The 24,805-nt window shown below is 41.2% G+C and overlaps 2 protein-coding genes and 1 long non-coding RNA gene across 5 annotated transcripts in view; 1 reads left to right on the top strand and 2 right to left on the bottom strand.

Moving 5' to 3' along the window:
- Nucleotides 1-858: 858 nt before the first annotated feature.
- On the bottom strand, nt 859-9,833 carry KRT28 (keratin 28). Its single transcript, XM_047845766.1, has 8 exons — nt 9,384-9,833; nt 8,410-8,492; nt 7,166-7,322; nt 6,241-6,402; nt 6,034-6,159; nt 2,619-2,836; nt 1,640-1,695; nt 859-1,113 (listed from the first exon to the last, which is right to left on the bottom strand). Exons 1-8 carry the CDS (start codon nt 9,831-9,833, stop codon nt 971-973), a joined length of 1,395 nt encoding a protein of 464 aa, XP_047701722.1. The 3' UTR covers nt 859-970.
- An 8,896-nt stretch (nt 9,834-18,729) lies between these two features.
- On the bottom strand, nt 18,730-23,490 carry KRT10 (keratin 10). 3 transcript variants are annotated; one of them, XM_047845962.1, is made up of 8 exons: nt 22,870-23,490; nt 21,709-21,791; nt 21,179-21,335; nt 20,914-21,075; nt 20,697-20,822; nt 20,129-20,346; nt 19,434-19,774; nt 18,730-19,097 (listed from the first exon to the last, which is right to left on the bottom strand). In XM_047845962.1, the coding sequence occupies exons 1-8, from the start codon at nt 23,449-23,451 to the stop codon at nt 18,991-18,993; spliced, it is 1,776 nt and encodes a 591-aa protein (XP_047701918.1). In that variant the 5' UTR covers nt 23,452-23,490; the 3' UTR covers nt 18,730-18,990. The 3 variants fall into 3 exon arrangements, with proteins under 3 accessions (XP_047701918.1, XP_047701920.1, XP_047701919.1); XM_047845964.1 differs by having other exon boundaries at nt 19,454-19,774; XM_047845963.1 differs by having other exon boundaries at nt 19,434-19,702.
- The window catches only part of LOC125158668 (uncharacterized), a 151,258-nt gene continuing 146,113 nt past the window's right edge, over nt 19,661-24,805 (top strand). Inside the window, exon 1 of the long non-coding RNA XR_007149452.1 lies at nt 19,661-19,822. This is a non-coding gene — a long non-coding RNA (uncharacterized LOC125158668). The remainder of the gene's footprint in view (nt 19,823-24,805) is intronic.

The raw sequence follows: 24,805 nt of genomic DNA, 5'->3' as shown, positions 1-24,805 counted from the left end.
TTATTTGCAATTTGGGTTTTAGTGTCCATAAATAAAGTTTTTTGGAACACAGTGATGCTCATTCATTTATCTATTGTCTGTGGCCTTTTTCTGCTGCAATGGCTTAGCCAAGTAGTTGAAATAGAGACCTTATGCCTGCAAAGCCTGAACTGTTTGCTCTCTGGGGCTTGACAGAAAAAGTTTGCTTTAGAAAAAAAGCTATTCACACAAAGTTCATTGCTATGGATCTTTCCAGATATAATCCTGATTGTATGGGGAACAGTACCCTGGGAAGTATCCAGATCTCCAGAGTTTGATAGGTTTGCCAGTAGAATACCAGGAATGCGCCATCTAGTGATGGGATTTTTCAATCACAGGAGAATTTCTAATTTTTTTCCAGATTATTTGCCCATGTAAAAATGGTGAGATACTTAAAGATTACACCTAGGGGCTCCTGGGTGGCTCAGTCGGTTAAACGTCCGACTTCGACTCTTGTGGTCCATGAGTTCGAGCCGCACATCGGGCTCTGGGCTGATGGCTCGGAGCCTGGAGCCTGCTTCCAATTTTGTGTCTCCCCCTCTCTCTGCCCCTCCCCTGTTCATGCTCTGTCTCTCTCTGTCTCAAAAATAAATAAACATTAAAAAAAAAAGATTACACCTAGTGAATGTTAATAATGCCATGTGGTATTGACTATAATTTAAAACTAGAGTGAAAGTCAATGAAAACAGATTCCATAAATATATCCCTATGCATGTAGAAAAAACATAAATCTTGAACAATTATTTATTAGTCATGAGTGAATGGAAATGAGTGCACACTTTTTTATTTATTTGAAAACAAACACCCAACACCCTGTAAAAGTGAACTAAGAAACCAGGTTATTTTTGTTAAGTGATTTATCATTAAAGGTAGAAAATAATAATTTTCTTGATATTTAGAATAATGCAGTTGTGAAGAATCCTCTCCCAAATTGTTCTTTTCTCAATGGTGGCTAGAAAGGAACCCTTTGCTCTGTTTTGTTACTGGTCATTTTAGATGTCTTTTCTTCAATGGAGTGGACTCTCGATGAAAGAACTTTACCACGTTGATCTATCTCTTCAACCACTGTCTTTACCAATGTGGTTTTGGATAACTCTAGAAATAAAACACCTGTGAATACACATATTCCAGCTAAAAGATTACATGATGAAGAATTCCAGTGGTGGTTGTAATATAATATACTATGTACATTTTTGGTGAGAGAGCATGTGTAGATTTACAATAATAGTTTGCGTGGGCGGGGGGGTGGGGATGCGCCTGGGTGGCTCAGTCGGTTAAACATCTGACTTTGGCTCAGGTCATGATCTCACGTTTCATGAGTTCAAGCCCCGGGTCAGACTCTGAGCACACAGCTCAGAGCCGGGAGCCTGCTTTGGATTCTGTATCTCCCTCTCTCTCTGTCCCTCCCCTGCTTGTTCTCTAAAATAAATACATAAATAAATAAAACATTAAAAAAAGATTTATAGTAATAGTTTGGGGTAATTTCATCCACTTAAAAATAATATTTCAAGTTCAGAGCACTTTAGTTAAAAGTACTTAAATGTAGACTGTTGCCATGGTAGATGATTGCCATTAATGCAAAAGTACTTGCTGCAGTAGAAAAAGAATTAGATTTAATTACCTTTGGGTGAACTCCCTGAGCCTCCTGATCCAAAGCGCTTTGATTTGGAGCATGAGCTACAAACAAAACAAAAACACCCCAGTTTATTCTTTAATATTTCTGGTTATCATTTAAGAGATATTCATTGAGTCAGGTGGTGAACATGAACTCAGGTGAACTCTGTATGCCAAAAACAGATGTTAATTTTTCATAAAGGAAAATATTAAAATTTTTGTGTAGAGGAAGTGGAAATAGTTGTCTTCTAAGGGAAGGATATAAAATAAGTTTGTTTCCATTTGATTTTTTTAAACTCAAGAATTCAAAACCCAAGAATATATATATTCATATACATACATAATATATTTTACATGCACAAGTACAAATATGTACTTTTTAAAAACATGTAGATCCCTGGGGTTTGTATAGAGTAGTTTATTTCAGGGCAGCAGTGATATTAGGAACGGAGTGAAAGATGGGTAAAGCCTGGTGGGGAGTCATCTTGAAACCTATAATGATTAACATGGATACCAAATGGGGTTTTCTGAAGGGCTGACTGGGGTCCTCCAAGGCAAATAAGGAACGGGCTGTGCCTTACAGAATGTGGAAGAGATAACCGCAGAGGCAAGAGGTGGGCACACTTCTCTGCAGTGGAAATGAAGAAGGAATGACTTGGAGGCATGAAACATGGATGGCCAGTCCATGGTTGTGGTTTAAAATAGGTAAAAACCAGGGGCGCCTGGGTGGCTCAGTTGGTTTAAGTGTCCGACTCTTGATTTCAGCTCAGATCCTGATCTCGGGGTTCGTGAGTTCAAGGCTCACATCAGGCTCTGCACTGACAGCGCAGAGCCCGCTTGGGATTCTCTCTCTCTCCCTCTCTCTCTGCCCCCCCCCGCCCCCGCTCATGTGCATGCGTGCTCTCTCTTGCACTCTCTCTCAAAATAAATAAGTCAAAAAAAATTAAAAATAAGTAAAAACTGGATTTTCAAATGGTGTTACTTACTTCCCGTCTCCATCTATCAGGCGGCAGTAGGTCTCAATTTCCTTTTCTAGGTGGACCTTGATGTCGAGCAGCTGCTCGTACTCCAGTTTCTGGCCCTCCGTCTCGGTTCGGACCTGGTGCAGCTGTTCCTCCAGGGCCCCGATCTGAGCCTGGATCTGGGCGAGCTGCGTGCAGTAGTTCCCTTCGGTCTCGGTCAGGGAGCACTCCAGGGACTGTTTCTGAGGGCAGAAGATGTCAGAGCAAGGATGAAGCCACTTTGAGGACTATGCAGATCAGAGCTGCTCAGCACACGGCAGCACAGAGTGAGGTTTGGAAATCTTGGGGCTCGTCACAACCAGACGGGAGGCACAGAGGCAGGGGAAGTCTCAGGCATTTACGGGGTGGGGGCCCGGGCATGCTGGATGACCTGATATAAATGGCCCTGTCCCACGAGACTTTGGACTGTTCCCGTGGACTTTTGTGCTATTTAGGCAATATTTGCTATCACGACCAACCTATATATTAATACTTTTTTGGGGAGATAGCACAAAAAGAAATCATATTGGAAATTTTATATTTTGAAATCACTTATTTATTTTGGGGTTGGTATTTGTTTTTCAATCTTATTCTGCTACTGTCTCCGGAGAGCTACTCTACCGCTGCCCCAAGGCCTTGTGTGCTGCTGTTTCTTTTTCTTCTCTGTCCCGGATTTGCTGTTGTTATTCAAAGGCCTTTTATGAAGCACTTGAGATTGAACGAATGCCTTAACAGGGGTGGGCTTCCAACACAAGGGATATATTTCATAACCCAGTACAGGCCATTATTTCCACACTACTCTTATGAACATTATACCTCCTCCTTTCCACTTGAATACCCTGTCATTTGTCTGGTCACATGATTTCTACTTCAATTAAAGTAATTTTCCTCTTTCCCTTATCGTAGGTAAGGACATCTGGGTGGTCATTACTTCTCCTGATATTAGTTATTATCTGAGTGTCCACCCCCATTTCCACTCTTTCATTTTCCTTTTCTTCTCCTGATCTTACATTGTTTAAAACAAAATGTAGTTAGGGGCGCCTGGGTGGCGCAGTCGGTTAAGCGTCCGACTTCAGCCAGGTCACGATCTCGCGGTCCGTGAGTTCGAGCCCCGCGTCAGGCTCAGGGCTGATGGCTCAGAGCCTGGAGCCTGTTTTGGATTCTGTGTCTCCCTTTCTCTCTGCCCCTCCCCCGTTCATGCTCTGTCTCTCTCTGTCCCAAAAATAAATAAAAATAAACGTTGAAAAAAAAATTAAAAAAAAAACAAAAACAAAATGTAGTTATCAAGGGAAGGTGCAAGCCTCTGTCTCTTTCATTACATGTTCTGGGATAGTTGGGCCCAAGTATTTACATATTATATATATATTTAATTAAAAATACTTTCATTTTTCCTTTTTTTTTTTTTTTGCTGTCATGGCATTATGGTAGTTTAAAATTTTTTTTGTATTGCTAAATACATCATCTATTCATTCTAAGGTAAAGAGGGAGTTATGAAATACTTGTCATCACAGGCAGACACAGATGGGGTTTGATGGGGCTAAGAACCACTGACTTAATGAATAGGCCAACTGGGGCATTACCTGGGTGGTGCTGGGCTCTCCGGGGCAAAGGAGTGGAGGCTGAACAGGATGGAATTGGGGAGGAGGAGGCACCGAGAGGCAAGACGTCAGCGAGGTGTGTGCTCTGTTGTTCGAAACTTTAATTTCCCTGAGGATGTGTCCTCAGGTGGTATTCCTTTTTAAGGGTGCTAATTCTCTTCTTAGTCAGAGGGGACAGCATCCCTATCTTTACAGCCTTCTACTGTAAAGGTTAGCTCGTAGATGACGAAGGAGGAACGGATGAACTTGCAGGTATGCATACTACAGGAAGCGTATGAAAAGTTTCTGTATTTAGACAACTCCCAACTTACATGTGATTTGTGTACTAAACTATAGACCATGCTTAGAATTCATCTTATGACAAAAGAATCTGAAGTATTGAAGTTATGTTCTATGCCACTATTATTCTATAATTCAGTTATGTTGTTTGTTAACATGGGCTTTTTTTTTTTTTTTTTGGATTATCTCCTGAACCCAAACCGTGTCACTACTGGTTGCACAGAATTAACTACTTTCTAACATCATCTCCTACGTGAAAATGCTTTCATTTTGACCTGGGAACTCAGGACTTTATTTCTTTCAACATAGCTCAGAAACGAGAGGGAAGATTGTGCCCAGGGATACAGCAGCAAGAACACGTTGCCAAGAACGGGGATACAGGGTTCCAGTGGCAGGAAAGAAGGGAATAGGGAAGAGAAGAGGGCTCCAGGAGAGGCGGGGAGAGTGTCGGGAACCAGCCAGCAGTGGTGACCAGGGTCAGGAGAAGAGGGGCGCCCTGGTTAAGTTAGTCTCCAATCTAAACAGCATATAGTAAGAGAGCACGGCACCTTTCTAGGGTGGCTAAGTCAAAACAGTCTTCCTAGGGGCACCTGGGTGGCTCAGTCGGTTAATGTATTACTTCGGCTCAGATCACGATCTTATGGTTTGTGAGTTTGAGCCCTGCATTGGGCTCTCTGCTGCCAGCACAGAGCCCGCTTTGGATTCTCTGTCCCTCCCCCTGCTTACCACTCTCTCTCTCTCAAAAATAAATAACCATAAAAAAAATAAAAGAATAGTCTTCCTATAGTTTTGAGTCATCTTTACCTTCTCTGCTCACTGCCCTCATTCGTATTAACAGGGGTTCTTTCCTTTGGGTTACAGCCTGGTGTCCTCAGGGAGCGTGAACCCCTGATGAGGACAGGGGCGCTTGGGCCACATGTATGTGGTAATTCTCAAAATCAAGCTTTTCGGGTGCTGCCAGCTCACACCCCAGAAGGGAAGCCCGTTTTAGCCCTGGCTCGTCTCCATGGTAACCTGGGAACTAACTGGCAGGAGGTGCCAGGGTGGCTGAAAGCCCAGCTCTGTGAGGTGGGTGGGGAGGACGAGGCTGATGGGGCTCATCGGGATTCAGATGTGTACCTTTTCCTCTGCGGGGGTGAAAAGCACCACGCGGCTTTCAATGGCTCTCTCAGTACCAGGAGATGCCGGTGACGCTAGGTCGGCCTTGTGTGGCCCCCTGAAATTGGCCTGCCACTTAGTTTTCAGGTAGGGCAATACTGCTGCCGCTGGCTCTGCGGGGCTTGAGGACTGGGCCGCGGGAAATGTGGGCTATTTTCACGAACCGGGCGCTGAGCCCCGGCCGGGAAGGAAACCCTCAGTGATCTCGGGGAGGAAGAAACGTTCTGTCTCTTTCTGCGGGTCTCAGTGTCTGTCTTCCCTGTTCTCGTCCACTCTAAGTATTTGCAGGTAAAGCAAAGCTCTAACAGGGAAGGAGGGCTTCGGTTAGAGTCGCGACCTGCAGGCCGACCCGCGCCCTCGCCTACCATTGCCAGGAGCGACTGCAGCTCGATCTCCAGGGTCTGCAGGCTGCGCTTCATGTCGGTCAGCTCGCTCCTGGCCGAAGTGGCCGCGCCCGCGTGGTCGGAGATCTGCTGCTGCAGGGTGGCGCTCTGGAAGGCGGGGTGCAGAGGGGTGAGCGGGCCTGCGCCCACCGGACAGGCCTGGGGCGTGGGGGTGGGGGGCGGCCTCACCCTCTCGTTGAACCAGGCCTCCGCGTCCCTGCGGTTCTGCTCGGCCAGGTCTTCGTACTCGGCCCGCATGTTGTTCAGCAGGACCGTGAGGTCCACGCCGGGCGCCGCGTTCATCTCCACGTTCACGTTCCCGCCCGCCGCGCACTGCAGGGCCTGCATTTCCTGCAGGGAGACGATAACGTGACCCTGGGGCAGTTCCTGTGCCGCGCGCGTGCGACTGCTTCTCCGCACTCTAGGCTGTGGCCTGACTTCCCAGACCTCCACCCTGTGACTCTTCCCTCTCCCCGTTTCTCTTTTCATGTTTCCTTTCCTTCCCCCCTTGCCCCCCCCCCCCATTCTCCCCTTTGGGACAGCTAGATTTGGTGGTGTTTTAGGCGTTTCTGTCATATTTTCTGAAAATCTTTCATCCATTGTTTTGGGGACTATTTTGGAGAGATAACCATAAAAAAAAAAAAGGCATATGAAGCTGCCTGGTGTAAGGTGTCAAATAATGGGTTTATTATTGTGCAGGGTTCAACATTAAAGCCAGGCTCACAAAGTGGAGAAAACAGTGACATCTTCTCCAAGTCAGAGAGGTCTTTAGTGAGGTTAACCTCAAGATAAGTTTTTATGAATGAAAGAAAGAAATGTAGTGCAAACAAAAAGGGGTGTATTAGTGCAAAAGCAATGTACCAATTTCAGAAGGATAGGATATTCTACCAGCCTAAAAAATGGAAGGGTACAGATCAAATGCTTAATATTTATTACCTCGGGAGACGAGATCAGAAGGGCAGAGTGGGAGAAAGAAAATTCTTTCTTTATAAATGCCTTGGCATTGTTTGAATTATTGTGATGGGTACAGAATACTGTTGTAATGCAATGCCACCCCCCAAAGTATTTAAAATGTACAGAATGGCGGTTTGACTAGAAGTAAAGCTTCTCCTACCTCTTCGTGGTTCTTCTTGAGGTACCTCAGCTCTTCGCTCAGGGATTCGTACTGCAGCTCCTGGTCGGTCCTGCAGAGCGTCAGTTCGTCTAGGACTCTCCGCAGCCCGTTGATGTCAGCCTCTGTGTTTTGGTGAAGGGCAAGCTCATTTTCATACCTTGGGGGGCATTAAATGAATTTCAACACAAGTTAGACTCTCTCAAGAGGCAGGAAAATAGAACCTCAATTGCTTTAAGCTGAACACTGGAAATTGAATTGGGACTCAAAATATTATACAAGTATACATGGAAAGCCTTCCTTCACTCCTCTCTTACCCAGTTCTGTGTAGGATAATAGGCATTTATTTAGCGACACAAATTCTGATAGCGGATCCCAATAAAATAAAAATTTGCCATTGTATTATTTTAAATTTTTAAAATTTTTTTTTTTTTTATTTTTGAGACAGAGGGAGACAGAGTGTGAGCGGGGAGGGGCAGAGAGAGAGGGAGACACAGAATCTGAAACAGGCTCCAGGCTCTGAGCTATCAGCACAGAGCCCGACGCGAGGCTTGAACCCACGAACCGTGAGATCATGACCTGAGCCGAAGTCGGAGGCTCAACCGACTGAGCCACCCAGGCGCCCGCCATTTTATTATTTTTATTAAATTGTTTTTATGTTTATTTATTTTTGACACAGGGAGAGAGAGAGAGAGAGGCAGAGCGTGAGTGTGGAGGGGAAGAGAGAAAGGGAGACCCAGAATCCGAAGTAGGCTCCAAGCTCTGAGCTATCAGCACAGAGCCCAACGTGGGGCTGGAATTCATGAACAGCAAGATCATGACCTGAGCTGAAGTCGGACACTTAACTGACAACTCAGGTGCCCCCAAATATGCCATATTATTTATTTATTTTTAATTTAATTAAAAAAATTTTTTTTGCCATTTTAGAATTTTATCTTAGTTACTCGTTTTCCTTACTTGATGCATATTTTATGAACATCTACTTTGTGCTTGGCTCTATTCCAGGCAGGCATAGAAATACAGTGATGTTTTGCCTCAAGAATGTAATAAATATGTATAAATTTTGAGCATAGCTGATTGTAATATTATAATGTGCTTTGTGCCATATGGTATTGTAGTATTATAACATGCATTACTTCCTATCATCTTTCAGAGTGTATACTCCTTGGGATAAAATTGAAATTTTATTTAGCATATTAAATAGACAGGAAACATTTTCTCGAGAGTGATTGTTTTCCATCACTTACTTTAGCCGGAAGTCATCCGCAGCCAGTCTGGCATTGTCAATATGCAGAATTACGTTAGCGTTAGCAATAGTGGAAGAGATAACCTAGAAGCCAAAAGGGAGGACAGGACAAATACGCCAACTCTTACAATTTCTCAGCAAATAAAAAATTTGACACCATTAACTTTGCATAAAAATCCTATTTCCTTAAGTAACAGCCAAAATACTTAAAATTTTAATTAAAAAATTAAAAATATGGTTATTTCTTCTCCTATACTCATATAACTTTTAGAATGTGACACTTATCAGTAAATATATTTCAAAACTGGCAACATTAAAAAAAATTTTTTTTAACATTTATTTACTTCTGAGAGAAAGAGGGAGAGAGACAGAGGCATGAGTGGGGGAGAGGCAGAGAGAGGGAGACAAAGAATCCGAAGCAGGCTCCAGGCCCTGAGCTGTCAGCACAGAGCCCGACACGGGGCTGAAACTCACGGACCTGGAGATCATGACCTGAGCTGAAGTCGGACACTTAACGGACTGAGTCACCCAGGCGCCCCACTAGCAACACTTTTTTAAATACATTTTTTAAAAAGTTTATTTATTTATTTTGAGAGAGAGAGGGAAGGTGAGCAGGAGAGAGAGAAAGAGAATCCCAGGCAGGCTCCACATTGTCAGCACTGAGTCTGACGTGGGGCTCAAACTCACAAATTGTGAGATCATGACCTGAGCTGAAATCAAGAGTCAGACACTTAACGGACTGAGCCACCCAAGCACCCCCCCGACAAACCTAGTAACATTTAAGTTACTTGAAAACCATGATTCAAAGTGCGTATTTTTGACTAATAGGAAGAATGTTTTATCAAAAGAAATAATAAATATGATATAAATGACAGATAACAGTTATGAGGCATTTCCTGTTCTAGTTTTATGTCTTTGGGTAGGTAATTCTTAGTTTTAAATACTTTGAGTATTTCCAAATTTGTAATTTCTCACCTTATTCTTAAGTTCTTCAATTATCTGGTAGTATCTGCTATAGTCATGATCAAGTCCACGGCAAGATCCAGGCCCATATTTATCATACCAGCCCTTGATTTTTCTCTCTAGTTCGGCATTTGCCTCCTCCAGAGCTCGCACGTTTCCCAGGTAGGATGCCAAGCGGTCGTTAAGATTCTGCATGGTCACCTTCTCATTCCCGGACAGAAGTCCCCCTTCACTTCCAGCAAAGCCAGCACAAGCAGCGTTTCCAAGGACACCACCAGCATGGTTCCCCCCAGGAACATTGCCCAGGCCCCCTCCCAAGGCACAGGAAAATCCACTTCCAGCCACAGAACTGCCACATGCATTGCTGCCTGCAAAGCCTAAGCCTCCACTGGATGGTCTGACAGACCCAGCTCCAGACCATAAGCAAATATGCCTAGACCCACTAGAAAATCGGAGAGACATGCTAGAATGAGAAACGTTCACCCTGTCTGGAAGAAGATAGGTGTAATTTCAAAGGAGAACAGAATATCATGTGCTGATGGTGTCTTTGGGCTTTTATACACAATTGTTGGGGTGTTTCTATTTGAGTTATGCATGCCAGAAGAGAAATGGCATCATTCAGATTAGCATGAAATTATGTATAATTAGGTAATTTTTTTTTTTTTTTGTAAATTGATGTCTAACATCCCTGGCTGTTGCTTTGGGGTATTTGTTATCTTAAATATAACAGGGTTAGTTCTATATTAAGTTCATTATTTTAACTTCTAATTTTGGGTGAGTAATCCTTTACTTTCATCTAGGCCCTAGGAATATACCATCATTATCTGGCACCAGAGATCGTAAAGTTTTAAAAGTTAAGTAAGATTGTGATAGGGTACCATCAGCTACAGTAGGGTCTTAATTACCAGGGAGGTATATAAAGAGGTATATATTAAGTAAAGGAACACATATTTCATCCCACCATAGCAAAAAAAAAATTGTGTTATTACAAATAATATGATCCTTGTAACTTCTCTGGTCTTATGATTATAACAATGACATAAATATTGACTGATTCCTTTATTTAATGCATAAATAGCTACTATATCTGGTGTTCAAAGCTGAATATAGAAATGAAGACATAATGGGAAGTAAATGCAGAGGTGTATGGGCACAGTCTTTAAGAAATGTATGGTCAGGATCAGGCAGAAGCTAGATTGTGTTTAACCTTCTGCGTCAAAGAGTTTGGAGTGACTGGGGGTGTGTGGGGGGAGTGTGAGCGGGTCCAGCTGAGAGGGCAGGAGAGATGAGCAAGAAGTGACCTGAGAAGCCTCCTCTTGAGGCGGTGGCCAGGAAGCTGGGGGTGAAGAAGGTGGAGAGGATAGGAAAAGGAGGGGGTAGAAGGGATTTGGTTGGGCTGGACTGGTTCCAGGTTCTGTGGTGAAGACAGGTATAGAATTGTTTTGCCCCAGGACGGTTCTGTCTTCCGGAACTGTGTTGGCATAAGCGGTCTGAAGCCTGGTCATCTGGCACTGTGGCTGCCATTGGCCTGGCATTTAAATGTATTTTCTGGGCAAAGTTGTGGGATTTGTTTAGAGCTGCAAAAGGCCTTAGATATTACCTAATTCAGCCCCTTTGTCAGATGAGGCCACTGAGACCCACAAATGTTAAACATTTTGTTCAGAGTCACCAGGCACATGCCAGGTGAAGGCTTGGCGCATGTTCTAGAAAGCCTTGAGATTCTGGCACCATGAGCTTATTTTATTTTACCTAGTTATTTATTTTAATTTGCTTAATGTTCATTTTTGAGAGAGAGAGGAAGGGAGAGAGTGCATGTGCACGAGCTGGGGAGGGGCAGAGAGAGAGAGAGGGGGACAGAGGATCCAAAGCGGGCTCTGCACTGACAGCAGCAAGGCCTGATGCTGGGCTTGAACTCATGAACTGCAAGATCATGACCTGAGCCGAAGCTGGATGCCTAACTAATTGAGCCACCCAGGTGCCCCTTATTGATTGATTTATTTTTAAAATATTTATTTGTTTATTTAGTGAGAGAGAGAGAGAGAGAACATGCATACATGAGCAGTGAAGGGGCAGAGAGAGAGAGGGAGAGAGAGAATCCCAAGCAGGCTCCCCAATGTCAATGCAGAGCTGGGCATGGGGCTCTATCTCACTAACTGTGAGATCATGTGACCTGAGCTGAACTCAAGAGTCAAATGCATAGCTGACTGAGGTACCCAGGTGCCCCATCATAAGTGTATTTTAGATACAAACAATTTCTCTAAATTATCTATGCCCGTGCAAATACTTATTTTATATATTGCCATCGATAGTCTTATCATGTTGTATGGTCAAATTATTCTTTTGAGTTATTGAATTATTGGAATTAAAATATTAAAGAATTAGAATATCAAAACATGAAGAATTGAAAATCTCTTCAGTGCCTAAAACTGTAAATAATAATTAGACAAATTATTGGTGTAATGTGTATGTATCCTGCAGATGTAAAAAAAAAATTCCAAAGGACATTTTGTGACAAAAGAAGGAAAGAAGCTATTTTTTAAAAAAAAGCTTAAGTTGAAGGGTGCCTGGGTGGCTCAGTCCGTTAAGCGTCTGACTTCGGCTCAGGTCGTAATCTCACGGTTTGTGTGTTGGAGCCCCGCATCCGGCTCAGAGCCTGGAATCTGCTTCAGATTCTGTGTCTCCCTCTCTCTCTGTCCCTCTCCCGCTCATGCTCTGTTTATCTCTCTCTTTCTCTCTCTCAAAAATAAACGTTAGAAAAAAACTTTTTTAAGCTTAAGTGGAAATAACTCGTTTCCTTGGCGATCCCAAATTGTTCACCGCAATTGTCCCTGCCCTTCTATTTCCACCAGGGGGCAGCGCTCACCTGCAAATGGATGTAGTTCGGAGCAGAAGCACCACTTCAGCCTGGGTCTCACATGCCTGCAGCTGGAAACTATTAGACCCCTGGTATGAAGCAACCTCAACGTTTATCTTCTCAAAGTTCCAGAGAACGATGAGTATAAAGACAAGATTTCCTTACATTTATATGGTGCTTTACAGCTTCCAGAGGGATGTCTTGTACATGATCTCATTTGATCCTTATAATGAATCTGGGAATTAAGAAAAGTGGTCTCCTTCCTCTGGTTTAAAGATGAGGAAACTGAGGACAGAGACTGTTCAAGGATACACAGCATGAAACATGGTGAGTCAGGTCAGATGGGTCTTGTGATGCAGTGTGGTGGTCCTTTCATTAAATAGTTGTCCTAAAGTTGGACGAAAAAGTAACTCAGACGATGCCCAGATCTCTCTTTAATGGAAAACATAAGCTGATTTCTTACAAAATTGTTTCAAGAATTTCTAGTTAATAGTAAAATGAAACTTCTGACTGTAGTCATGCTGCCTATCAGATGTCATTCATTCAGTTATGTTGTTGTTCATTCAAGAAGGATTTAATGAGCACCTACAATGTACAGGGCACTATATCGGTAGCAGGGCATCCAGAAGGAAGACAATAAGTGCCTCCCAAGCTTTATTGTGAAGAATGCTGCTGTGAACATGGCACACACAAATATCTCTTCAAGACCTTAATAGCAATTCTTTTGACTTTAGACCCGGAAGTGAAATTGCTGGATCATATGGTAATTTTGTTTTTAATGTTTTGAGGAGTCATCGTTCTGGTTTCTGCAGCCCCTGTCCCATTTTTCATTTCCATCAGGAGGGCACAAAGGTTCCAGTTTCTCCACAACCTTGCCAACACTTGCTATTTTCTATTTTATTTTTTAAGTAGGCTCCAAGCCCAGTGCGGGGCTTTAACTCATGTTGCTGAGATCAAGAGTCAGATGCTTAACTGACTGAGCCACCCAGGTGCCCCCCTCCCTTTTCTTGATGGTAGCTTTCCTAATGGGTATGAAATGGTATCTTATGGTAGTTTTGATTTGCATTTTTCTAAAGATGTTGGGCATCTTTTTATGTGTTTACTGGGCATACCCCATTTGCTTTTGTCTTTACAACTGCTTTCAATCTACAGAGATGCATTTTGGTGCCCTTTGGGTTCTAAAGATTTATTTGTTTATTTATTTAAGTAACCTCTACACCCAACGTGGGACTTGGACTCATAACCCTGAGATCAAGAGGTGCATGCTCTACCAACTGAGCCAGCCAGGCGCCCCTGGTGCCATTTTTTTTTCTAGTCTTCCCCTCAAATTTCTTACTTTAGGAAACCTTACAGAGGCTCTATAGATCAAAACTTTAATGAGAGTTCCTCTTCCAAAAAGGTCATTAGCTTTGTCCTGGCTCTGCTAGCCTGTGAACCTGTATATTCATGCTTTTCAAGCATTTCTCCTGAGATAACATATTCTGAGTAGGAAAGGTTAGTCAGAAGCCTGGTATGTGATTTTTTCTTGGCTAAGATCCTGAAGGACAAAGCTATTTTCAGAACACTATTCAAATTCTTCCCCCAGGTAATGCCCAATATTTGTACTAATTCACAATTATTCCCTTTCTAACCGCTGCTAGGCTGCAAAGATCTCTTATGCAGTGTTGGGGTTATGAGATGATGTTTGTGTTTTTATTTAGAGACACTGAAAATCAATGTGACAACTCAAAGTGTTCTTCCTCCTTTGGCATGGCTTTCTGTGGGACAACCTGGTTCAAAAAGTATCCGTAAGAAATATCCTTGATACCTGGTTTCCAGGCTGGACTTATTTTTGTTGTGATAACTCATTTCTCTTTGTCATTCAAAGACACAGCATGGGTCATTTGCATCATGATCAGGATGACCACAGCTGCAGCTTTTAGGGATGGTCAGCTATCTCAAACCTTTGGGACAATCATCTGGTCCTTCCTACTTACCTTCACAAACCTCTTGCTCTGTTTTATTGGACCTCAGGTTCACAGGACTAGATTAGTCCTACTCCTTTGTGACACACTCTTACCACTGTTCCTACTGTCTGGATTTTTGTTTTGCAGCCCTACGACAGCAACCTGACCTTGATCTCTACCCCGTGGCAGACCACATTAATGATCGCCTACTCTAGTAACAATTTATTGTGATGCTCATGCCCATTTTTGGAGAAAACTATTTAGCCAATAAGCATATTTCTCTGAGGATGAACAGAATGCTGTTTTGTTTTTTGCTTAATAAAATCCTCATTTATTTGGACTTATCTAATACATACTAGAAGCATGCATTATAAACATTTATACTCTTTATATATGTATATATATGTTTATATACTCTTTATATAAACAAAGGATAAAAGCAGATATATTGAAGAAACAGGATTAAAAATTTACAGCAGTTACCAAATTTCAGTAGTGTCTTTTTCAGTTGTTTTGGTAATATTTTGAAAATATTTTTCAAAATGTACAACATAGCAACTTGACCACTCAGTACTTATGCTGTGCTCACCACAAGTGTAGTAGCTCCCATCTGTCACCATGCCAGCCGTTACAATACCACTGACTATATTCCCTATGCTATACCTTTCATCCCTCTGATTTATTCATTCCACAACTGGAAGCCTGTATCTCCTATTCCCCTTCATTCAGTTCACACATCTCACCACTACCCTCCCCCTGGCAACGATCGGTTTGTTCTCTGTATTTGTGGGTCTGTTTCTATTTTTGTTTGTTCATTTGTTTTGCTTTTTGGATTCCACATGTAAGTGAAATCATATGGTATTTCTGTCTAGCTTATTTCACTTAGCATAATATCCTCTAGGTCCATCAATGCTGTTGCAAATAGCAAGATATCTCATCCTTTTTTATGGCTGAGTAATATTCCATTACATATAATGGAATGTGATATATATTTATTTATATATTTATATGTAAATATTTATAACTTTGTAAAGTTCTATTCAAATTTACTTATAAATATGTATTTATAATTTATAAATATTTATTTATAAATATGTATTTATAATTTATGTATAAATATTTAATTTAAATATATAAAAATATATGTATATATAAATATACATATATGTACATACATATATGTATATATGTATACATATATATGTATACATACATTCATTCTATATATGTATACATATACATTCTATATATGTATATAGAACAATGGATAAAGAAGATGTGATATATATCACATATACATATATATATACACATATGTATGTCCATATATATGTGTGTATATATATGTATATGTGATATATATCACATCTTCTTTATCCATTTTTCTATCGATGGACACTTAGATTGCTTCTGTATCTGGGCTATTGTAAATAATGCTGCAATAAACATAATAAACGTAGGGGTGCCTGTATCTTTTCCACTTAGTGGTTTCATTTTCTTTGGGTAAATACCCAGTAGTGGAATTACTGGATCATATAATATTCCTATTTTTTAGTTTTTGAGGAAACTCCTTACTGTTTTCCCCAGTGACTGCACCAATTTCATTCCGTGAACAGTGCACAAAGGTTCTTTTTCGCCACATCCTTGCCAACACTTGCTATTTCCTTTCTTCTTCATTTTAGCCATTCTGACAGGTGTAAGGTGATATCTCACTATGGTTTTGACTTGTAGTTCCCTGACAATTAGTGATGTTGAGCATCTTTTCATGTGTCGGTTGGCCATTTGTATAATCTTCCTTGGAGAAATGTCTGTTCATATCTTCTCCCACTTTTAACTGGATTGTTTTTTTGTGTGTGTGTTTTGAATTGTGTAGTTCTTTATATATTTTGGACATTCACCCCTTATTAGATATATCATTTGCAAATATCTTCTCCCACTCAGTAGGCTGCTTTTTCATTTTGTTGATGGTTTGCTATGCAAAATACTGTTTTTTCAATGTCTATTCCATGGTGGTCGTTTTTTAAGGGCTTTATAGGCATTAACCCATTTTATCCCCACAATCTCATATGAAGTAGTTATTGTCCCTATTATAGGGACAATTGTATTGGACAGATAAGAAAACTGAAATTCAGAAGGGTTGAAGTAACTTGTCCAAAATTTAACGTGATTTGTAAATGCCACCGACAGGATATGAAATCCAGGAACCATTGACTTTGGAATGCATGCTTAAAGCCACAAATGACCTCTTTTCCTAATTCTCACTCTCCAGATGCCATGTAGATGGGATACTGGGTGGACCTTATTTAGTTAACCTTACACAAGCTATTTCCCCTATAAACCTGACCATAACTAAGTTACTTCTCCATGCCCTAGCAAAATTGAGCCATCATAGACATCAAAGTCATGGTGCAAAGCTTTAAGAGGCATGATGCAAACCTTCTGGAAAAGCCAGCTTTTGCTGTTTAGTATGATTCCACATGAGTGCCAGAGTTGGCTCTGCTAGTCTTACTGGACACTGCCCTGCTTAAATAGCAGGACACTGTCACAACTTTAGAATTTGTAAGAATGTGTACAGGATTTTTTTAATAGCTACATCATAAATCCATGTAAGAGTAGTGATCTGTACAGTTAGCAATTTTTTTTAACTATAAATATCAATGTCCTTGCTAAAATCAAACTTGTTCAGACTGTCTTTATTAAACTAGTCTGAGTCCCATTGAGAAAGTTCTATTTTCATTTTTTTCCAGTTTTATTGATATAATTGACACACAGTACTGTTTAAGGTGTACATAATGACTTAACTATACAGTGAAATGAATACCACAGTTCACATCCAAAAGGAAAGTGGTTCTTTACCCGAGATAAAGTAGTTACTTCATCAGAGAAAATGTAATATAAATAATTGTTTAAGAAGGGACCGGAAGACTAAACAGGTAAGAAGACAGGGACTACCATGATTTAGACCCTTCAGGAATGAAGGGTTACCCAACCAGATAAGGAACTCTGATCAGCTGAGATCTCTGCTTGGGGTGGGGGTTAGGCAGGTAGTGGTGGTAGGACTGGGTAGAAGAGACAAAGGGTAATAACAAACACAACTATCTCATAGTATCGTGTTTATATTTGTGTCACTGAATAGGAGAACACTTATTTCTTCAGAATTAGAATGGCCATCTCGGATTATTAACAATACTCTAAGTCCTAGGCTCTGGGTTAACTGTTAGATATTTATTTTTTTAATTTAAGTTTGTTTATTTGAGAGACAGAGTAAGCAGGGGAAGGGCAGAAAGAATCCCAAGCAGCCTGTGGGTGGAGCCTGATGCAGGGCTCGAACTCAAGAACCCTGAGTTCATGACCTGAGCCAAAACCAAGAGTAGGACACTTAACCAACTGAGCCACCCAGGTGCCACAACTTTGTTAGATATTTTAAAAGGCAGTGTTTCTGAACAGCATTCAGTATAGACACAGTGGCAGCTCAGGGTCCTTACCCATCAATATCTCAGTTTTAGGGCTTTACAGTGTAGCATGTTGGGACTTCAACAGAAACTTAGGAGACAGGCTCCCAAGAAGGGATGGTGGTACCCAGATAAAAAAGTAATGCCAACTTAAGTGGGGAGCTTCTGAAGTATGATATTTGGTGGTAAGTAGGTCATGGAGCCTTAACTATAGGGAAGTCCATCCATTTTGAAACAAGGCTTGAGTACAGAGGATAGAGTTTATCCAGCAGGAGACCCAAGTAAATGACCTGGGGACCAGGGCTCTGGTCTTGGGGAAAACAAGCTCAAATCAGTAAGGATACAGAGACAGGCTGCTATTTGGTAGACCCGGGTATCTAGGAACCCACCAGGGAACACAAGGTAGTCTTAGTGACAAAGAATAAATATAGCCCTTAGTAAATCCATCTACTCCATATACTAGCAGAGTACTGGCAGCTGGGTTCTTAATGGCTGAAGGATATGACTGGGTTGACCCTATACCAGGTCTTTAGTACTTATCACGAGATGTGTTTGGTGAAGGCAGGGACCTAGAGTTGTTCCTTTGGTAAAACTGGCATTATCATGTCTTTTCCTGTTCATCTGACAGACACCAAATAATTTTGTTAGGGTGATATATTACTGGCCTGGTGAGTGGTAGATGATATCTCTTAAGGTGTATATATAGCAACTGGGCAGAAATGAATGGGAAGAAAATGAGGGAAATGTGCGAAGCCAAGTAATCAGAAAATGTGAAATTTCCAATAACTTTATCCATGGAGACTTACTGGAGATATTTTAGAATTTTCAGGACTGAAATAATTCAAAGCCAGAGCACTGGGAGTTTCCCACCTATGGTATATCTTTAAGAAAGGGTAAGATTGGGTATCAGATTTCTGACTTAGTGAGATTATGGACATTGATCTAACACCCAGAAGATTAAAAAATTTACTCAGGGAAATCATAATGATAATAATTCTGTCTTCAGAACTTCTGGACAAATGAACCTTCAAATGCTATAGTTCACTAATCTTTAAGGTTAAAAAAAATCACTTAATTTAAATAAGGACAATTCTGACCAAATTGGATAGCTTGCATCAGTAAGAAAGTTTATTGAAATTCATTAGTGAATGAGAATAGAAAGGTTTTTTTTTTCCATTAAAGAACACTTTCTGGTAAAGTGAAAAGAAATACAGAAACCACAAAACACCTTTTAGACACCTTATTTTCAAGGAGTGAACCTATTTCCATAGACCATTAAGACTGAAGTGTTTTCTTGGAGCTTTTGTTTTTCATGCACCTGTACATAATGGTCTGTGTGAAGGGAGACTCTTTCCTCTCGATGCGGCTTAATAGTAGTGTTTCTTGGTTTCTGATTCAACCATTGATGAAAGGACTCTACCATCAGGTGCCACCTCTTCAATAATTGTCTTGATTACTCTGGTTTTGTTAGTATCTGTACATGAATCACAGGGGAAAAAAACAATTTAGACTAAATAATTTGTGGAGCTTCTTACTAATTAATCAAAAATTTTAAAAGAAAAGTACACTAAATTAAAAAAGAAAGAAAATCCTATTTTTTGGTTTGTTTTTTAGATCCGAATAGTATTTAAGCTACAGCATCTTGCACCAGGTGATTTTTCGTTCAAGATGGATGTCAAGAGTATAGTTTGCTAAAAAAAAAAAAAAAAAAAAAAAAAAATCCAAGGGGAAATCTCTAAGATTTTAATTTTTTAGAAAGCTTTAAAAAGCAACAAAATCATCACGGAAAGTTAAAACTAATTCTGATTACCCCAGCTAGTTTCTGCTGACCTTGGTCCCTTGGAAGAGGGTTCCCCGACGGACCCAGAAGACGAGGACTTGTGACCGCCGGAGCTGCCGCCACCGTAGCCGCCGCCGCTGGAACTGCCGCCGTGACCACCGCCGCCGCCGGAGCTGCCGCTGCCGTAACCACCCCCGTGACTTCCGCCGGAGCTACCGCCGTGGCCGCTACCGCCGTGGCCGCCACCGCTGGAACTTCCGCCGCCGTAGCCGCCGCCGTAGCCGCCACCGCCGCCGGAACTTCCGCCGTAGCCGCCGCCGGAACTTCCGCCGCCGCGTCCGCCGCCGTAGCCGCCGCCGCCGCCGCCGGAACTACCGGGAGTGAGGGTTATGTTCGGTTAACTCTAACTTTGAGAAATGGTGGGTCGCCTTCTAGGTTATCGTTACTTTAAAAATAAGCAAAACGTGTTTCCAGAGGGGAAAAAAAAATACCTGTCGAATATGGATTCTCAGACCCACTAACGAACAGTTTTATATGCACACAACTTTCAGAATCAAATCCATGGGAAACTCAGGCTGTGGTTGCATAAGCCTTTCTCTGTACTCTGCCTTCCCCCTTCTCCTCCCTTTCGCCCATCCTCCGGCACTTTGGGTTTTGGAAAAGCCCGGCGATTTAGAGCACTGAATAAGACCAATTGGGATAATTCTAAGATTTTTATAATTTACCTTCCTTCTCCTTCTAGTAGGCTGCGGTAGGTTTGAATTTCATTCTCCAGTCGGATCTTAATATCCAGGAGCTGTTGGTACTCAGCATTCTGGCACTCGGTTTCAGCTCGAATCTGTTGCAGTTGTTCCTCCAGAGAGGAGATCTGGGCCTGAATCTGGGAGAGCTGCATACAGTAGCGACCTTCTGTTTCTGCCAAGGAGGCTTCCAGGGATTGTTTCTGGAAAGAGGAGAGAATGTACGGTGGCTTAGCGACTTCTTTGTTTAATTGAGTACAGTGAAGATTATTTAATAATTATTTAATGATAATATTTAATCTTTATTTAATCATAAGACATCAAATAGAAGAATAAAAGAAATGAATAGAATTTGTGTTTTATGTTTAATGGCAACATTTTAACTTCACGTTTAGAGCAGGGCCCCTAAGACTTTTCTCCCATTAACAAAGAGCTCCAATTTTATTTCTACCTTCGTACTCTTTCTTTTTTTCTTGTGGTGCATATTCTTATGTGAGCGTGAAACTTTGTGTGTTAAAGTTGAAGTTATTTCAAGAGAGAATTACAAACATACCAGGGCTAGTTGGGACTGTAGTTCGATTTCCAGACCTTGAACCGTGCGTCTCAATTCAGTAATCTCCGATTTGTGGCTGGACATTTGTTCGATGTTACTATTGATTTCCGTAGTGAGTTCTTTGCTCTAGAGTATTAACAACAGGGGAAAAGATGAGAAAATTCTGAAATGATAACCAAACGTCCGTTGGCCCCACTATGAAGGAAGACGAATTAACCTTTTCGTTGAACCAGGCTTCAGCGTCTTTGCGGTTTTGTTCAGCAAGTTGTTCATACTGGTTTCTCATGTTATTCAGAAGTTCAGTCAGATCGACACCTGGGGCAGCATTCATTTCTACATTTACATCACCAGTGGACACATTTTGAAGGTCTTTCATTTCCTGTTAGAGGAACAGAAAAATTTAATGATTGTATCATGACCACATGACCCCCCCCCCCCCCCCTTTTATTTTTGGCTGCAGGACGTATAACTTTTTGCATCACCTCTTCATGATTCTTCTTCAGGTAGGCCAGCTCTTCAGTCAGGCTCTCGATCTGCATCTCCAGGTCAGCCTTGGTCAGGGTCAGTTCATCCAGCACCCTGCGCAGGCCATTGATGTCAGCCTCCACGCTCTGGCGCAGGGTGACCTCGTTCTCATACCTGAAACAAGCATGGTACAAATACTGGATATAATTTACATATGGGAGATGTTCCTGGGCTGAGACTGTTTTAGAAGCGAATACAGAGTTGGCTTCATATGGCAACATTTATTGTGTACTAATTCATATGGGGATAGAGGGATATTAGTGGGTTAATGCAAAGAAGCTTAGCAGTTTACTTTAAAATGCATTTTCTTCTTTTAATATTGCCAAGAAGGTAATATTGAAATTGAAAAATTTTCGGACAGCTCCAATACTGTTTAACTTTGAATGAATTCAAGAAAATGTAAATGTTATTGTAGGTGTCCAAAGTCACTGTAAAAACAACTCCTGTATTTGTTGTGACTGTGTTGTACCATGTTTACTTAGCTTACTTTAATCTGAAGTCATCAGCTGCCAGCCTGGCATTGTCGATCTGAAGCAGGATGTTGGCATTATCAGTTGTCAGATTGAGGATCTGGAGGGAGAGGCAAAGAAATCAGATACAGATATGCCATTATAAAACCAGGTGGCATAGATAGATAAGCTGCATTTTTATGTTCCTGGGGGGAACATAATCCTGGGGGGATTTTTTTTATCTTAAATATAAAATATTGCAGGGTTACTCATATACTTAAATTTGAGTCATTTGTTCTCTTAAAGTTTCTATACATATCTACTTCTGTATCATCTTTTTCTGAAAACGAACTGCAATTATATAGCTGTGTTCTTGCACAGCTCCTCTCCCCCCTCCCATTTTATACTGTGTGATTTCCATGTATTTCAGTGAACTTTTGACTGACTCATACCTTTTGGTTTAACTTGTTTTAAATATACATTCTAAATGAATACACTCTGGGGGTGCCTGGGTGGCGCAGTTGGTTAAGCGTCCGAATTCAGCCAGGTCACTATCTCGCGGTCCGTGAGTTCAAGCCCCGCGTCAGGCTCTGGGCTGATGGCTCAGAGCCTGGAGCCTGTTTCCGATTCTGTGTCTCCCTCTCTCTCTGCCCCTCCCCCGTTCATGCTCTGTCTCTCTCTGTCTCAAAAATAAATAAACGTTGAAAAAAAAAATTAAAAAAAAAAATAAATGAATACACTCTGGGCTGACACACAGTAGGTACAATTCACAAATTCTCCCAGAGGCAAACAGTATCCCATTTTCATACTGGAGAATTCATGTTACTTGTAATGTTGGTAATGGGTTTTTTTTAATTATCAATCTGAATACTGTCTTGTTCTGATTGATTTAATAATTCTTTCAGTTCCGATATTTGTAAATGACCTAATATTTTAACTATGAACTCATACACTCATTAAAACATAAAAAAATTCTCAGTAATCCGTCGTCTGATAAGGTATACAACACACATTGAAGATTTCAATGACCATATCCTCACAAATATTTACCTTTGAGGAGACTGGATTATTTTTGGAAGCGAGAAAGTAACGTAGGCAAACACAGTGAATAGCTACATTGTAGTTAATGTAAGAGTCACATATCTGAGTTACATGGATAAAAAATAGGCTTAAAGTTGGATTTTTAAGATGCACCTTACCTGATTTTTAAGATCATCGATGGTTTGGTAGTATTTGCTGTAGTCACGAGGTTCTCTCTGGCCTAAGCCGCCATGCTTTTCATACCACTCTTTGATTTTGCCTTCTAGCTCATAGTTTGATTCTTCCAGAGCCCGCACTTTGTCCAAGTAGGAAGCCAGGCGGTCATTCAGATTCTGCATGGTTACTTTTTCATTTCCGGAGAGAAGGCCACCATCTCCTCCAAATCCACCCCCAAAGCCTCCAAAGCTGCCTCCACTGAAGCCACCACCACCAAAGCTGCCCCCTCCAAAGCTGCCCCCTCCAAAGCTGCCTCCTCCATAGCCCCCACCAAAGCTGCTGCTTCCATAGCCTCCACCAAAGCCTCCTCCTAATCCTCCATAGCCACCTGATGAGCCCCCAAAGCAGCCTCCACCAGAGCTCCCACGACTAAAAGAACCACCACTGAACCCCCCTGAGCTAAATCCTCCACCAATGGAGCCTTTGCTGCTTGAAATTCTGAAGGATGACCCTCCTCCTCCTCCTCCTCCCCCCCCACTGCGGGAGGAAGAGTACTGCTTGCTTGAGCTGTATCGAACAGACATGGTGATGCTGTTTAGCTCAGGGAGTGCTTGCTACCAAGGACAGTGACAAGCCTTTATACACTGAGAGGGTGTGTCCCACATGTGTTAGAGTTTGCTTACTTGCATGGTTTTCTTTTTGCCAATTTAGCATCTTTACTTATGATTGCATAAATTATCGTTGGTAATAACCAATTCCAATATGTATGGTTTTGAATTTGCCCTAAGAACAAACAGGAGTTTTGCTGTGTTGAAATTGAAAATGGGTGTAGTTCAGATGAGCTTATGTTTCATTACGCTTTTTTACCTTTTGAAGAATATTGAGCAACTTAAATCCAGTTTTTTCTCAGTACTAATTTAGTTACACAGAATGTTTGCAAAGTTTGGAAAAAGAATTTTAGCTACAAAATTATTGCTGAAGATTTTTCAAATTCATGTTTTAAATAGTTTTAATTAATTGGAAAAAAAACTAACATAAAGTCATGCTCTAATGGGGATCTTGTAGAAAATTGCAAGCAAACCAAAAAGAAAAGAAAAAAATGTGCTAAGCAGTTTAATTAGTGTTCAAAAGATGCCACATACGAAAAATTAAAGCCATAAAAAAACCAAATTGGTAAGTGTGTGTGTGTGTGTGTGTGTGTGTGTGTAGTGTTTGTAGGGAATCTTTTAATTTATTTGGAGAATGAAAGCATAGTGGTACTTTGCTTAGAGAGTTGAAAGTGAGTAATGACTTAGGAATCTGCTAATTTAATGGTGCTATTCTTTTTAACCTTATATATATTTTTAAGTTTATTTTGAGAGTGAGAAAGCTCATATGAATGTGTGAGCAGGGGAGGGGCTGAGAGAGAGAGAGAGAGAGAGAGAATCCCAAGCAGGCTTCATGCTGTCAGCACGGAGCCCAACACAGGGCTCAATACCACAAACCGCAAGATCACGACCTGAGCTGAAACCATGAGCTGGACGCTTAACTGAGCCACCCAGGCACCCTTTCTTTTTAACCTAAAAAAAAAAAAATCCTGAAGTGATTCTGGATTTTATTGATTTTTAAATTCATCATAGTGAAGGCTGATTTGAAGACCATAATGCAGAAATTCTTAGCACAATATATGAAAAACTAACCTCCATTACTTTCTTTACTCTAAATTTGATTGATCCCCAAAGGGAGAGCTTAGTTATGTTGTAATTGTGATTAAAAATTTGCTTACAGGAATATAAATCCAGATTAGAGAATGTTACTTGCTCCAAAAATTATGATCTGGACTGTTTCCAAGCTAGATTCTGTTTCTCAAAAAAAATTTTTTTTTCCAGGGATACACTGTGTATAGAATTTGTGTAACAGTTTGTCTAGTGGAGTATTTAATTGGGACTTTAATACATG

Source organism: Prionailurus viverrinus, unplaced genomic scaffold (assembly GCF_022837055.1).
Source record: "Prionailurus viverrinus isolate Anna unplaced genomic scaffold, UM_Priviv_1.0 scaffold_35, whole genome shotgun sequence".
Classification (NCBI taxonomy): domain Eukaryota; kingdom Metazoa; phylum Chordata; class Mammalia; order Carnivora; family Felidae; genus Prionailurus; species Prionailurus viverrinus.
The sequence above is the reverse complement of the archived record's forward strand: the minus strand, read 5'-3'. Positions and strand labels throughout refer to the sequence as shown.